This window comes from Onychostoma macrolepis, chromosome 25 (assembly GCF_012432095.1).
Source record: "Onychostoma macrolepis isolate SWU-2019 chromosome 25, ASM1243209v1, whole genome shotgun sequence".
Taxonomy (NCBI): Eukaryota; Metazoa; Chordata; class Actinopteri; order Cypriniformes; family Cyprinidae; genus Onychostoma; species Onychostoma macrolepis.
Genome location: NC_081179.1, coordinates 3,642,425 through 3,657,751, shown reverse-complemented (window position 1 = coordinate 3,657,751; position 15,327 = coordinate 3,642,425). Strand labels below are relative to the sequence as shown.

Here is a 15,327-nt window from a genome sequence, read left to right as displayed (position 1 = left end):
AACATGCAGCCACAACATGTTACGAACACTGAGGGGAAGCATATCATTAACATTCATATCAGTAAGCACAATGTTAATTACAGTTTCACATCTGTCCCTGCAATTAAAACACACTGATGACTTCATCTGAAGTAGTTAAAAATAGCACGTTCTACGAAATCTGTCGTAGATGCAAATTAGAGGAAACTGGTGGTGAATCTCAGGGTTTATTAACTGCATAGAATAAAAGAAAAAACATTGCCATACTGTGTGTGTGTGTGTTTGTTTGTATGTGTAGTTTCTGAGGATGAGTCTTGCTTCAAGGTCAACAATACAAGTGTTGCTCAACAGCTACAAACCTGCAAACGCAAAATAAAATGTTGAATAAATGTTGTTATTTTTATTTTCTTTGCGTGCAAAAAGTATTCTCGTTGCTTCATAAAATTCAGATTGAACCACTGATGGCAGATGGACTATTTTGGCGATGTTTTTAATACTTTTCTGGACCTTGACCGTGTAATTTACTTGGCAGTCAATGGGACAGTCACAAGCCTCCCGGTTTTCATCCAAAATATCTTAAATTGTGTTCTGAAGGCAAACAAAGCTTTTACGAGTTTGGAATGACATGGGGGTAAGTGATTAGTGACAAAATTTTCATTTTGGGATGGAGTATCCCTTTAACTTCACAGTCCAATACAACAACCACGCAAAACATACAGGGACTTCTTGCCCCATGGATTACAGACACATAGGATATAAAATGAATGTATAGAGATAGGCTAATAAAACTAAAACCATAGATAAATAAATAAATAACTATGTAATATTAATAAATTGATAACAGCAATTAGTTGCATAACATACGAAGCGGCTATTCGTTGTACTCGTCTGCAAAAGATGTATCATCTAACGATCAAACCAGCCCGGTGAACCAATGAGAAACAGTCAAGGAACAAAACCTAAGAATATACTAGAATAGAACAGAGTAAAACAGAAAAGAATAGAACAGGTTATAATAGAATAAAACAAAAGAACAGAAATTATAACAGAACAACAAAAAAGAACATAATACAACAGAATAGAGTAAAACAGTAAAGAATAGAATATTTTAGAAGAATATATAAAACAAAAGAATAGAATAGATTAAAATAGAATAATACAGAATAGAACAAAACAGAATAAAACAGAAAAGAATAGGTTATAATAGAACAGAACAGAATAGAACTAAATAAAACAGAAAATAATATATTATAATAGAAAATAAAAGATTATAACAGAATAGAATAAAATAAAACAAAAGAATAGAATAGATTAAAACAGAATAGAATCAAACAGCAAAGAACAGAATACAAAAAACAGAAACAAAATAGAATAGGTTACAATAGAATAAAATCGACTTAAATTGATTGGAATAAAACAGAAAAGAACAATAGAATAACAAGTTTAGAATAGAACAAAATCATGTTTTCTTTCCTTCTTTTTGACAACATTTCAGCTTCTATGTCTATTTTCATGAGGAGAGCCAGGTTTAGTTAATAGAATAACAGAATAGAATAAAACAAAAGAGAATAGATTAGATTATAACAGAAAAGAATAGAATAAAACAGAAAAGAATAGAATAGATTAGAATAGAAAAACAAAAATCACAGAATAGAATAAAACAGAAAATAACAAAATAGAACAGGACAGGACAGAATAGAATAGAGTAGGAGTGGTATCACAGCTTGTGTCCGGGCATCACCCTCAGGTGTGAGTGACACCCCTCATCGGCTGAATGAACCTGCTCAAGGGACAGCGGGACACTGTGACGGCGCGGGTGCGAGTGGGCGAGGTGTCTGCTAGCCTGCCGTGTCTGGCACACAAACGGGCATCAGAGACCAGCTGGAGACGGCGATGTGCCAAACTGGGCACTGCCGCCCACCGAATGGAGCTTCCCGCTCATATCCTGACTCAGCACGAGTACAGACAGAAAAACAACACCCACCTAAGATAAGACACCTGATGGGTAAAAATAAAACGTCATGAATGACCCCTGATGATGAAAACAATGGCGTCATGGGACTTCAAAAAACAACTGCAATGTTATCACTGTATCCTGCTGCATTAATATCTTGATTTATTTAACATCCCAACGAAAATGCTAATCTCAAATCTCCTCGTTTCTCTGTCAGGGCTTCACAGCTGGGGGGAAACACTCACACTGCCCTTCAAAGGCAAAATCTTAAGTCAGGAAATGACATCAAGCACAGAAGGGACCTTGGGATATTATTATTATTAGATATGCACCAAAAAAAACACTATGAAATAAAACAGAAATAGAAATCTGAAGCAGACCCCAGGGTGTGGATTCAATCAGCGTAGGATCAAAAATGGATGCTGGGAAACTTTAGGGTTTGAAGTTCTGTACCTCTCATTCAGTATGCAGGGCTGAGCGCTATAGCTAAACATTACAGCGCTATATTTCCAGCTGTTTGATGATATTTGATACAGAGCTTGATGTTTATGCATCTGCTATGAAATGGCTTAAAAGAAGCCAAAACAGATTCATAATATTTAATTAAAAAACTTAATCTCTAAAATTATAGTTTAAAAAAATGTTTTCACAATTTTTGACCCAATGATCACAGTGAGGAAACATTATGATTTTAATTTTGATATATATATTAGTGCTGTCAAAATTAGCGCATTAACGCAGGTGATTAATTTTTTTCAGTTTAAAGTGTTAAAAATATAAAAAATATATATTAATAAAGATGTCATTAAACAAATATTAAAAATATACTTTATGTTTGTACATTAATTTGAATGTAAAATTATTGCAATAAAGTATATTTAAAATTTTTAATGTGGGATTATTTGCGCTTAATTTTAGAAAAAATGTGCCATTAATTAGTTAATTTTTTTTATGAATTGACAGCACTAATATCTATATCTCTATATGCATATATATGCACACATGAACATTGTAAATATTCAATATTATTATGCCCTAATAGAGACATTGCATTTTAAATCTAAAACCCAAAATCCACAGCATTAGGACTGCAGCACTTCATTCCTGAAACTCCTGTAAGGAAAAAAGGATAATAAATGAGTGGTGAGGAAGATAAAAGAGAAGGAGGAGTGATGTGATAGCTGAAGGAATGACGCGTCATGTTGATATGAAAATGGCATTAAAGTGTTTCCTCTGAAGATGAAATGGCATCGTGCACAAAGAGGCTGGCACTACAAAGGTTACAACCCGACATACTCGTCTCACATCCAGAGCCTTGATCTTCAGCGCTCCTAATACATCTGCTTATTGAGATGAAAGCTTAGGATAATTTCAGCAGAATGTTTTCTTAGTGAAGTCTGACTTCTGCCTGAACCGCTTCTACAACCAAACCAAGTTATATAGACAATTAAATAGTGGTGTTTACCAAGTCAAACGCCTCTATTGTAATTGTTTATACTTGTAACTCAAAACTTGAGGATCAACACACAAGACAGTAAGAAACCATCTAAGAACACCTTAGCAACCATCTAGAACACCCTATCAACCACCCAGAACAACCAGGATACCCGATCAACCATTCAGAACACCAAGAACACCCTATATTAACCACCCAGAACACCCTGTCAGCTACCCAGAACACCCTATATTAACCACCCAGAATACCCTGTCAGCTACCCAGAACACCCTATATTAACAACCCAGAACACCCTGTCAGCTACCCAGAACACCAAGAACACCTTATATTAACCACCCAGAACACCCTGTCAGCTACCCAGAACACCAAGAACACCTTATATTAACCACCCAGAACACCCTATCAACAACCCAGAACACCTTATATTAACCACCCAGAACACCCTGTCAGCTACCCAGAACACCAAGAACACCTTATATTAACCACCCAGAACACCCTGTCAGCTACCCAGAACACCAAGAACACCTTATATTAACCACCCAGAACACCCTATCAACTACCCAGAACACCAAGAACACCTTATATTAACCACCCAGAACACCCTGTCAACTAGGGATGGGCGATATCTTATCGTTTGCGATATACCGTTAAAAATCCCCCCCACGATAAAAATTTGTCTTCCCGCGATAATAACGATAAAGTCTAGTTGTTGACATATAGTTGTTGAAGGTGGACTTGAAATTGAGGAGTTTATCGCTAAATGAGGAGCAGGGTTATTTTCGTAAACGAAAAATAAAACTAAGACAAAAACGATTGATGAAAAAACAATTTCATAAACTGAAATAAAATAAAAATGTCAAAATATTTGATAAACGAAAACGAAACGAAACTAACAACAGTTATTGATTAACTAACTGAAATAAAATAATAATTAACAAAAATAAATGATCGTTTTCGTAATCATTACGTTCTCACCCCTTGGCTGAAAAATATATGAGCTGTGTGGCGGTTTAGGGAAATACATGTAAATGGCGCATCTCTGACGGAGAGACGCAAAGCGGTTTAAAGCAGAGTCCTGCACGGGTCCTGTTTGGTAAACGTGCACCAGCAGTACTTAACAGAACACCCGACCCGTTACCTGACAGCAGCTCTAATTATATGTTAATATACATATAATTTCCTTATAAAAAAAAATACCCAAGATTGAAGAACACAGATAAACATATGTGGAGTTTCTGCGCAAGGGCGCCCTCCGGCTTCCAGTATGAATTAAACAGTCAAAACATGTACTCAGTAATGCTCACAACACCCTATTTTGAGTAAAAATAGGAAACATAATACTTTTCTCTAAAGAAACAGGATTCCCTGAATTATCGCCATTGATATCGTTACCGCAATAAAATACCAGAAATATCGTGATATACTTTTAAGCCCATATCGCCCATCCCTACTGTCAACTACCCAGAACACCAAGAACACCTTATATTAACCACCCAGAACACCCTGTCAACTACCCAGAACACCAAGAACACCTTATATTAACCACCCAGAACACCCTATCAACAACCCAGAACACCTTATATTAACCACCCAGAACACCCTATCAACTACCCAGAACACCAAGAACATCCTATATTAACCACCCAGAACACCCTATCAACTACCCAGAACACCAAGAACATCCTATATTAACCACCCAGAACACCCTATCAACTACCCAGAACACCAAGTACACCCTATATTAACCACCCAGAACACCCTATCAACTACCCAGAACACCAAGAACACCTTATATTAACCACCCAGAACACCCTATCAACTACCCAGAACACCAAGAACATCCTATATTAACCACCCAGAACACCCTATCAACTACCCAGAACACCAAGTACACCCTATATTAACCACCCAGAACACCCTATCAACTACCCAGAACACCTTATATTAACCACCCAGAACACCCTATCAACAACCCAGAACACCAAGAACACCTTATATTAACCACCCAGAACACCCTATCAACTACCCAGAACACCAAGAACATCCTATATTAACCACCCAGAACATCCTATATTAACCACCCAGAACACCCTATCAACTACCCAGAACACCAAGAACATCCTATATTAACCACCCAGAACATCCTATATTAACCACCCAGAACACCCTATCAACTACCCAGAACACCAAGAACATCCTATATTAACCACCCAGAACACCCTATCAACTACCCAGAACACCAAGTACACCCTATATTAACCACCCAGAACACCCTATCAACTACCCAGAACACCAAGAACACCTTATATTAACCACCCAGAACACCCTATCAACTACCCAGAACACCAAGAACATCCTACATTAACCACCCAGAACACCCTATCAACTACCCAGAACACCAAGAACATCCTATATTAACCACCCAGAACACCAAGAACACCTTATATTAACCACCCAGAACACCAAGAACACCTATATTAACCACCCAGAACACCAAGAACATCCTATATTAACCACCCAGAACACCCTATCAACTACCCAGAACACCAAGAACATCCTATATTAACCACCCAGAACATCCTATATTAACCACCTAGAACACCCTATCAACCACACAGAACAACCAGGATACCCGATCAACCACCCAGAACACCAAGAACACCCTATGAACTATCCAGAACACCCTATCGAACACCCAGAACACCCTATCAACTACCCAGAACACCAAGAACACCCTATATTAACCACCCAGAACACCCTATCAACAACCCAGAACACCAAGAACACCTTATATTAACCACCCAGAACACCCTATCAACTACCCAGAACACCAAGAACACCCTATATTAATCACCCAGAACACCCTATCAACAACCCAGAACACCCTATCAACTACCCAGAACACCCAGAACATCCACACAGAACACCAAGAACACACTATCAACTAGGGCTGCACGATATATCGTTTCAGCATCGATATCGCGATATGCACATCCGCGATAGTCACATCGCAGGATGTGCGATTTTTAGTATACTGACCGTTATATTTATACTGATCGTTTTCGCGACAGCTATCGCATCACGCCACCCCGCGACGCACTGTCTTCACTGGACGCGAAAAAGCGACCGTTGCAAATCCTTTGAACTTTGTGTCAGTACGTCATAAAAAGAATGAGGGATTTACTCGCAAGGATTTGCCGTGTCGCGCCGCATCCAGTGTAGACGGCATCACTGATTATAATGGGTTCTATTGTATTTTGTCAGCGCCCTTTGTAGACACGGTGAGAGTCACTCAGATATATGTGAACACTCAATTCCATTCAGTTCCGTGTCTATTTGTGCCTGAAATGACACATAGGCGCGAAACTGTCAAAATGCATGTCTCTGCAAGTAACCTTGTAAACACAGTTGCTTATGGCTTAGGTGAAGGTAAAAAATTGATAAAGAAAATAGATAGTATAGGCTCACAGCAGTTTAATGTTCCTAAGGCTTTCAGTGTCATGAATGTTAATCAAACAGCAAAACACAGAGAAAAATCACTTTTGTAGCTTTAACAGATTTATTAGATTTAATTTATACAGTGTTATTTTACATTTGATTATTCAACCAGTATACCTGAATACTGTTAGACTTACTGGAAAAAATATAAAGCACTGTTATATCTTTGTTCTATTATATTTATCTATGTTTGTAATTTGTTCATTTTTCTATGCTGATTTACTCATCTACAATATTTTTTTTCCAAATAGAGCTTTTCAAGTCATCTGGAGTTTTTTTTTTTTTTTTCATATCACAATATATAGCGCAGAAATACAAAATATCGCAATGTGAGTTTTTTTCCAATATCGTGCAGCCCTACTATCAACCACCCAGAACACCCCAAAACACACTATAGGTCTTTTAGGAAGGACAAAGCAAAATAAAACAGCTAGCTTGTGTCTTGTTCTAAAACTCCCCTGGTTCTTGAAGCACTCTGAACCTGTATAAACTCCTGCTGTCTGCTGAAACAGAGAGATGGCGTGTGCGGTCTCAATCACACATGTCTGTTTGCATAACCTCAAAACCCACAGGAAGATTGAGAACGGGACAGCACTCAGGAAAAGGACGGCCCGCCTAAACGCTTCACACCTTTATTTATATCTGCCCTGTTATTTATGGACCCATGTTTACGTCACAAGGTCATTATGATCGTTGTCATTAGTCGGGTGGAGAGAAAGCGGACGACCGGCAGGCCAAGCGCGTGCCACTTCCTGTCAAAGCCCAAAAGCCCCATAATTCCGCAGAGAGAGCTTCCTGTATGAAGCGGGTGTGGAGAAACAGGGCTGTTTCAGATTGTACAATCACACAGCAGGGATAAAAAAAAAAAAAACATTTTTCTTTCTCTTGTTCACATTCTCTCTCTCCATCCAGCCGAGCGACTGACAGGAACCCCGGCCAGCTCATCAATAGCCATTCACACAATCCAATAACATCTGATTGCTCATCAATCGAGCAAAACAGCAGCAGCAGCAAAGCCGCAGACCTCCAGAGGGCCAACGCTGCAGAAATCACATCCCAATCAAGGGGTTTGTCAGATGGAGGGTTTCACCACGGTAAACACACTCATAATCACACACAACAGATCTAGATGGGAAAGCTTTAAATGGTACATGGTGATGAGCTTCAGGGCCTAAACATCTCTTCATTCCCATCATGTAGGATGGTATGTACCGTGTGTTGGTAGTTATGTATCAAGAGGTATTTTGCTACACCGCTTTTACTGTGGTCGATTTATTTACACAGATATAGGTGGGCAGGGAGAAACTTTCAAAATAAGGGCATATAGAATAATGAATTAATTTTGTAAAAAGAAAATGCAAATTAATAATAATAAACAATTTTATTAAACTATTAATTAAAAAGTAAGAGTCTCATTTTTAAAATAAAATAAAAATAAATAAAATCATCCTTTTTTGACAGGTGCTTTTACAGACAAACTGACTCATGTATATGACAATCAAATATTAATTTTAATTTAAAAAAATTATTAAAATGTTATTAAAATATTCAGAAAGAAACTTCAATTACTTATTTTAATAAATTAATGCTAAAAAAAAAAAAATGTTTGTGACTGGTACAGTTAGATACGGAAATGGACTCGCGTATATGAGGATAATAATAATAATAATAATAATAATATTAATGTTATTAACATGTTAATTAAAATGTAAGGGTTTAATTAATTAATTAACTTAAAATTAATGATAAAAAATTAAAACAAAATAAAATGTAAAAAAAAAAAAATAAAACCTGTTTTTGTGACAGGATCAGTTAGATACTGATACTGACTGACATTAAAATTAATAATTTAAACAATAATAGTAATTAATAAAATGAATGTTATTAAAATGAGTAAAAAATAAGGGTAACAATTATTATGTATATATGTATATATTATATATATTTATTTATTTATAATTTATATATATACAAATTTAAAATTATATAAATATAACATTTAAAATTATACAAATATAAAATTCTCATTTGTAAGTCACTTTGGATAAAAGCGTCTGCTAAATGACTAAATGTATATATACTGTGGGTTTAATCACAGAAAAAGAAAGGAAAAAGATGCAAATAATGCAAATATGATTTCACGGTCCAAATGTAAAAACAATAATCAAGTACCTTCCATTTGTAAAGTGTTTTATTCACTTGATTCTTTAAATAAAAGGCATTACTACATGGTTTTATTTTGTTGTTTCATTGATTTTCAGCAAAACTGACTATATCTTGTGATATTGAGAGGATTTCTGTCATATCGCCCACCCCTACCATCAAGCTCGGCGTAATGCATGACATTAACATGTTTAACAGAATGTAATCCGCAGCATGCTAGCAGATCTCATTACAGTCAGAGACATAATTACAGCTGGAACGAGAGCGATCATGTGCTGGCACTGTACTCAGAGTGTACTGTAATGGACGAATGAAAGCCTGAGGAAAAAAAAAAAAAAAAAAGTGTTTTAGCATGGAAGCTTGTGAAACCAGCATTCACACTCCATCTAACACTCAGTGTGTGACAGGTGTCCGTTCCTCTGAAATCCATGCAATATATCTGAGATTTAAATGAACATTGTGCCATCATAAACTCAAACATCATGAGACATAAATTTTGTTTGGACATTTTTAATGAATACTTTAATATTTAACATTAATATTATTAATAAAATTAAAATGTATTATATATTTTTTATTTCCTATTATTATTAACAATAATCATTATTTATAATAATAATAATTTTATATTTATTAGCATTTTATTATATTTTTCTTTACATGCATTATTGATAACAATAAAAACAATAATTAAAACAATAAAAAATAACTTTTGAGAATTTGGAACTACGTGAGGGTGCGTAAATGATGATTTCATTTTCATTTTTAGGTAAAATAACCCTTTACATTTCTTCTCTTGAGAACCGAACGAAGAAACCTCTAATGAAAATGACTTGTGAAGGGTCGTGCACATGCACAGCAGGAGAATCAACAGAAGGGCCTGGACTGATTTCCAAGTGTCCTGAAGTGGATTATTTCGTTAATCAAAACAAAGCTCTTGTGTAATTGGAGAGGTTGAGAGCAAATGTTCAGAGGTAATAAAGATCTCATGCAGCGAAAGACACACAACCACATCAGAAACACTGACGAGAGGCCACAACGGTTCACTGGACGAACTCTATCTATACGCCCGCATTTATTACAACACTTCCTCCTAAACAACAAAGAGATTAAACCAAGAGCAAACCTTTTCCAACCCAAACTACAACAGAAACATAATCAATAATTGAGAGTGACGCTTCAATCACTGAAATCAGCTGTCAACAAGTGCCCGCTAAACTCCAATGTGACCGATCGCCCCTGCTGACCGATTTTTTTCATTATCAGGATCCCATTTCCTCTTCTCCTCCTCCCTGCCATTATAAAGCGGTCCTGTTTCTAAAAGGTGCTGAGCGAAAACAACACAATCTCTCTCAGGAAAATTACTACTGTTGGGAAGTACTACGAATCCGACTAACATTAATAAATTAAATTAAAAGTGCCACATTAAAATAAAATTAATTTAATTATTTTAGCAATATCATTAGGATAAATATTAGCTGAAATACTAATTCAATAAAATAATATTAATATTTAATTAAATATTGAATTTAACATTAAGGGTCTCTTTTTAATTATCAGAATTTTCCTCTTTTCTTTCTCCCTGTCGGGAACTTGGAAAAGAAACAAATAAAATAATAATAAATAAATTTAACAATACTACACTAAATTAAAATGAATGAAATAAATGTAAAAATATTATTCAAATTATTGTTGTTGAAATATTAAGTAAGTATTAAAGATCATTAATATTAAATAATGTAATAAATATTAGTTCATTTTAAATTAAGGGTTAAATGTTAATAATAATTTTTAACAAAGTATTTTCACTTTAACAAAAAACCCCCCCCCAAAAAAACCTAATAATGTTAATGTTTGATAATCACATACAAGCAAACGAATAAATGTCTCCACAACGTTGTAATTACTAGTGGAAAACATACAAAGTCTGTCATTAGTTGGCAAAATACCCAAAACTTGCACCATTGGATGATGTTTACTTCAAAATAAGTTCATTCACTTTTCATGTACTGTTGATGAAGCAATAAACCTGGTGGAAAATACAAATTTAGCACAACCAAACTATATTTCCCATCATTCTCTGGGGCAACATACACCTAACACACATTCTTTGCTCATCCGGTTTTTTTTTTTTGCACCAGCATTAAAAAGGTTCCTATGCTTGCTGACATTTGAAATATAACCTTTTTAGGCCAAAATCAGTTCTGAATAAGGACTTCAATCCACTTCATCTGCACTGGAATCCGATCAGTAATTAACGGCGTGTCCCGTTCACCGAGTTCACGTCTCTGTTTGCAAACTAAACCTCCTTAACGCATCCGCTGGAGAAACCCGGATTATTAAATGACATCCAGTTCTACACACATAATTTGGGTCTCCGTCGAGAGGTGTTAATGCAACGCAGTGCACGTGAAAATGAAAAGCATGCACACGTTTCTAATAAAGAGGCACAGTTAATTAAACATTCAGCGGCGAGATCTCTACGCTGGAGACTCGCACCCGCGCCAGGTGCGAAACAGATCTCGCACCAGCGAATCAATGCGGCGTCATTTACGCCTCTGCTTGACGTGTGAGAACATGTGTTCAAGCTTTCGTTCGGTGCATGGAAACGTGAGTACGAATGCATGCGTGTGAAGCCTGAGATGGAGAGATGAGCTACATAAAAACGACACAAAACAAAAATAGACTAAACTGTGCTGTAAAAACCGGCTTAGCAACATGCATACTGTAGTAACACAACCTCCCACAACGAGTTAGCAGCAGAAAATGTGAATATGTGGATCTCACGCTTATGACACGCAGTAAAACAATCATAATAACATTAAAAGCCACAAAGCGTTTGGACTCATCCCCAGAAAACATCACTGACGGGCTGCCACGACCCATCCTGTGATAATGATTGCTGTATTTAATTCCTGTCAAAAGATCAATTGGTGAGTCTTGGCAAGTCTTTAGCCCATCACCGAACTAGAATAAACACTTGAGATCTGAGGGATTTGGCTCTGGAGCCGGACTGAGCTTTCCTGCACACGTCTAATGAAGTTTCTTCATTTTAGACGAGTATTTCTGCATAAACACATACAGAAATGCAAATATATGGAGAGGGAGTTTACCTAAATCCAGTATGATCAGCTGAGCGCTCGCCTGGACGTTCCCGGCATCGTTCTCCGCTAAACACTGATAAAAACCTTCATCTGATTTGACTAAACCCAAAACCTGCAGGTTATGCTGCTTCTGTGGGAACACAAACAACAAAACAGAGCATTGCATAAGAATTAACAACACTAACGCTCTTAAAAAATAAGACTGCTAAATATGACAATTCATTTTAGATGTCACTGGATTTAAAACTGTATTCATACATTTAAAAGTGTAAGTAACGGGACTGAAAAACATCAATCAATCAATAAAATCATTACTTAAAAATGATTTCATTGATTTCACAGTTATATTTGATTTCACACAGTTATATTTGAGTTCATATAGTTATATACGTCAGCAACAGGACTGAAAATTGCAAAAACAACAACAACTAAAAATCATTACTTAAAACTGTATTCAACCAGTTAAAAGTGTAAGTAACGGACTGAAAAACATCAATCAATCAATCAATCAATAAAAGAATTACTTAAAACGGTATTCATTCAGTTAAAAGTGTTGGTAACAGGACTGACAATTGCAAAAAAAAAAAAGAGAAAAAAATCATTATTTTAAACTGTATTCAGCCAGTTAAAAGTGTAAGTAACCGTACTGAAAAAAAAAAAAAAAAATCATTACTGAAAACTGTATTCATAGAGTTAATTGTGTCAGTAACAACTGAAAATTAGCAAAAAAAAACCTAACAAACAAAATTAAAATCAGGATTTAAAACTGTGTTCATACAGTTAAAATTGTTGGTAACAGGACTGAAAAATTGCAAAAATATAAAATAACTAAAAATCATTATTTTAAACTGTATTCATACAGGTAAAAGTGTCAGTAACAGGACTGAAAAACCGCAAAGAATAGACCACAAATAAAATAGAAAATAGCCAATGACCCAAATTTAAAATGGTAAAAACTGTGACAATTACAGGACTAAATAAAATGGATTGAAAAATGTAAAATATAAAAGAAAAAAGAAAATATAAAGAATTACAACACATCAGGATTTAAAACTGCATTAATACAGTTAAAATGGTTGGTAACAGGGTGTAAAAACCTAAAAAAAAAAAAAAATAAAATACGGAATTAAAAATGGTTGGTAACAAGATTACACAGCTGCAAAAAAAAAAAAAGGGTAAAAAGTAACAGTAAATAAAATAAACAAATACATTTAAAAAGAGGGAAGAACGGTTTAAAAATTTTACTGTATATAATCCTGGATAAACGTGGATCATCAAGGGGGGGGTCTGACGTACCACTATCCTGAAATAATCACTGGGAATGACCGTGTCTCCATCCTTCATCCACTTGACGGTGGGCGGCGGCGAGCCGGTGACGTCACACTCAAAGATAATGTCCATGGACTCCTGGGCGTAAGTGTTGGAGGGTCTCGTCAAGAACCGCGGAGGAACTAGAAGAAGAAAATGAATAAATGCAGGTATGAACTAGAGAGGAGGTCACAGGGTGCATTACGAAATTAAAGTGCAACATCCCATCGCTGGGATTCGTGTGACAGACGTGGCTGCATTGGGACAGGTAGCGGCAGGTAAAGTGTTTCCTCTCAACTGCTTTTGCAGTTCCTATGGCAACCGCATCCATCAGGGAACAAGTTAGTTTGCATCCTCTCCTGATGTTTGTAAGTTGTGCAGGTAAATGGAGGACATTCAGCAGGGAAGAACAGATGAAGAACAAGAATACAGAGACGCTAAATATAACAAGAGTTTCAGATTCAGAGGTAGTTTTCTTATCAGCGGCTGACAAAAGTGTGTCAAGGATGACTGATTCTGTATTTTTCATGCCCAGCTTCACCTTCTAAAATCAACAGCGCTCCATCTGCTGTCAGTTGGAGGGGAGAAACAGAGGAAGATTCGTTTCCTTGAACTCTGCTATGCTAACGATCTCTGGCAGTCACTGTTTGTGGTGTGTTCTCAATTCTCTAAAGCGCAAAATCACACTGTTGATTCTCTCCAGCCTTGGTGAATTATGCAGTTTTCAGACTTGGTTTTGTTGTTTGGATGAACTTTCACATCGGCTGTGTTCTCAATGGAATACTTGTTTACTGCGCAGCACATACTGTATACCATCTAATGCTTTTAAAAACAAGTAGTTTGTGAAAAAGTATACCAATAACATTAATATGCTGCTACATTGTCACATGGCTTCATTCTCCATATTTATACGGGACACGTCCTGGCCAGGATTTTAATATTGCCTAAAACATCCAAAGTACTTTGACCAATAACATTCAGGTGTGGTATATAATAGACCAATCGTGGCACGTGAGAAGGTGAGATCTACAAAGAACAATCAAAGCAATGCAAATACGCTCATGTGTTTGTCTATTTGAGCGCACCGATCACTGAATGACACCAAAGTACCGCGAGAGCGATTCGAAAGAGGCGCCGTCTGCTCTGCTCTCTATAGCTATCGTGAATGTCATACAACGATCGATCTGCACAGTGCAAACAGTCAAAACCTGGATATTTTAGGCAATATAGAAATCCTGGCAAGGACGCATCCCGTAAAAATGGCCCGTATGGTCACCCTATATTTAATTCAGCAACTGCAGATGACTGAAGTGTGCAGGACTGACACAAGCAGAGAACTGAAGTATACACTAAAATATGCACAATTCTGAGATTTAAATATAATATATTTAAACATATGTTGAATGAAAATTTTATATATATATATATATATATATATATATATATATATATATATATATATATATATATATATATATATATATATATAACACACTAGTGTTGTCACGGTACCAAAATTTCAGTATTCGGTACCGATACCAGTCAAAATCCACGGTTCTCGGTACCAATTTCGGTACCACATGCTAATTAAAAAAAACACACTATTTTTAATAATGAAGTCAAACAAAAATAAAAATGTACAAAAATCAATGCCATTCTTTATAATTTATTTAAATTGTGTTTCAAGTTTTCCCGCAAGTAATGAAAGTATGAAGAACAGTAAACAAGTTTCACCCAAATTTAATTTGTCTTTTAATTAATTAAATTTAAACACATTGTATTGTTTTGGTAAATAAAGGGGATTTACTATTAAAATTAAAATATGGAAGAAATATTGTGTGATTTCTTAAAAAAAAAAAAAAAAA

The 15,327-nt window shown here is 35.8% G+C and overlaps 1 protein-coding gene across 6 annotated transcripts in view; it reads right to left on the bottom strand.

Annotated features, from left to right (window-relative positions):
* The window catches only part of neo1b (neogenin 1b), a 135,766-nt gene that overhangs the window by 32,403 nt on the left and 88,036 nt on the right, over nt 1–15,327 (bottom strand). For all 6 annotated transcript variants that reach the window (XM_058766393.1, XM_058766392.1, XM_058766390.1 and 3 more), the window contains 2 exons: nt 13,451–13,605; nt 12,164–12,284 (listed from right to left, as the gene is read on the bottom strand). In XM_058766393.1, the coding sequence (XP_058622376.1) occupies nt 12,164–12,284; nt 13,451–13,605 (276 nt within the window). The remainder of the gene's footprint in view (nt 1–12,163; nt 12,285–13,450; nt 13,606–15,327) is intronic.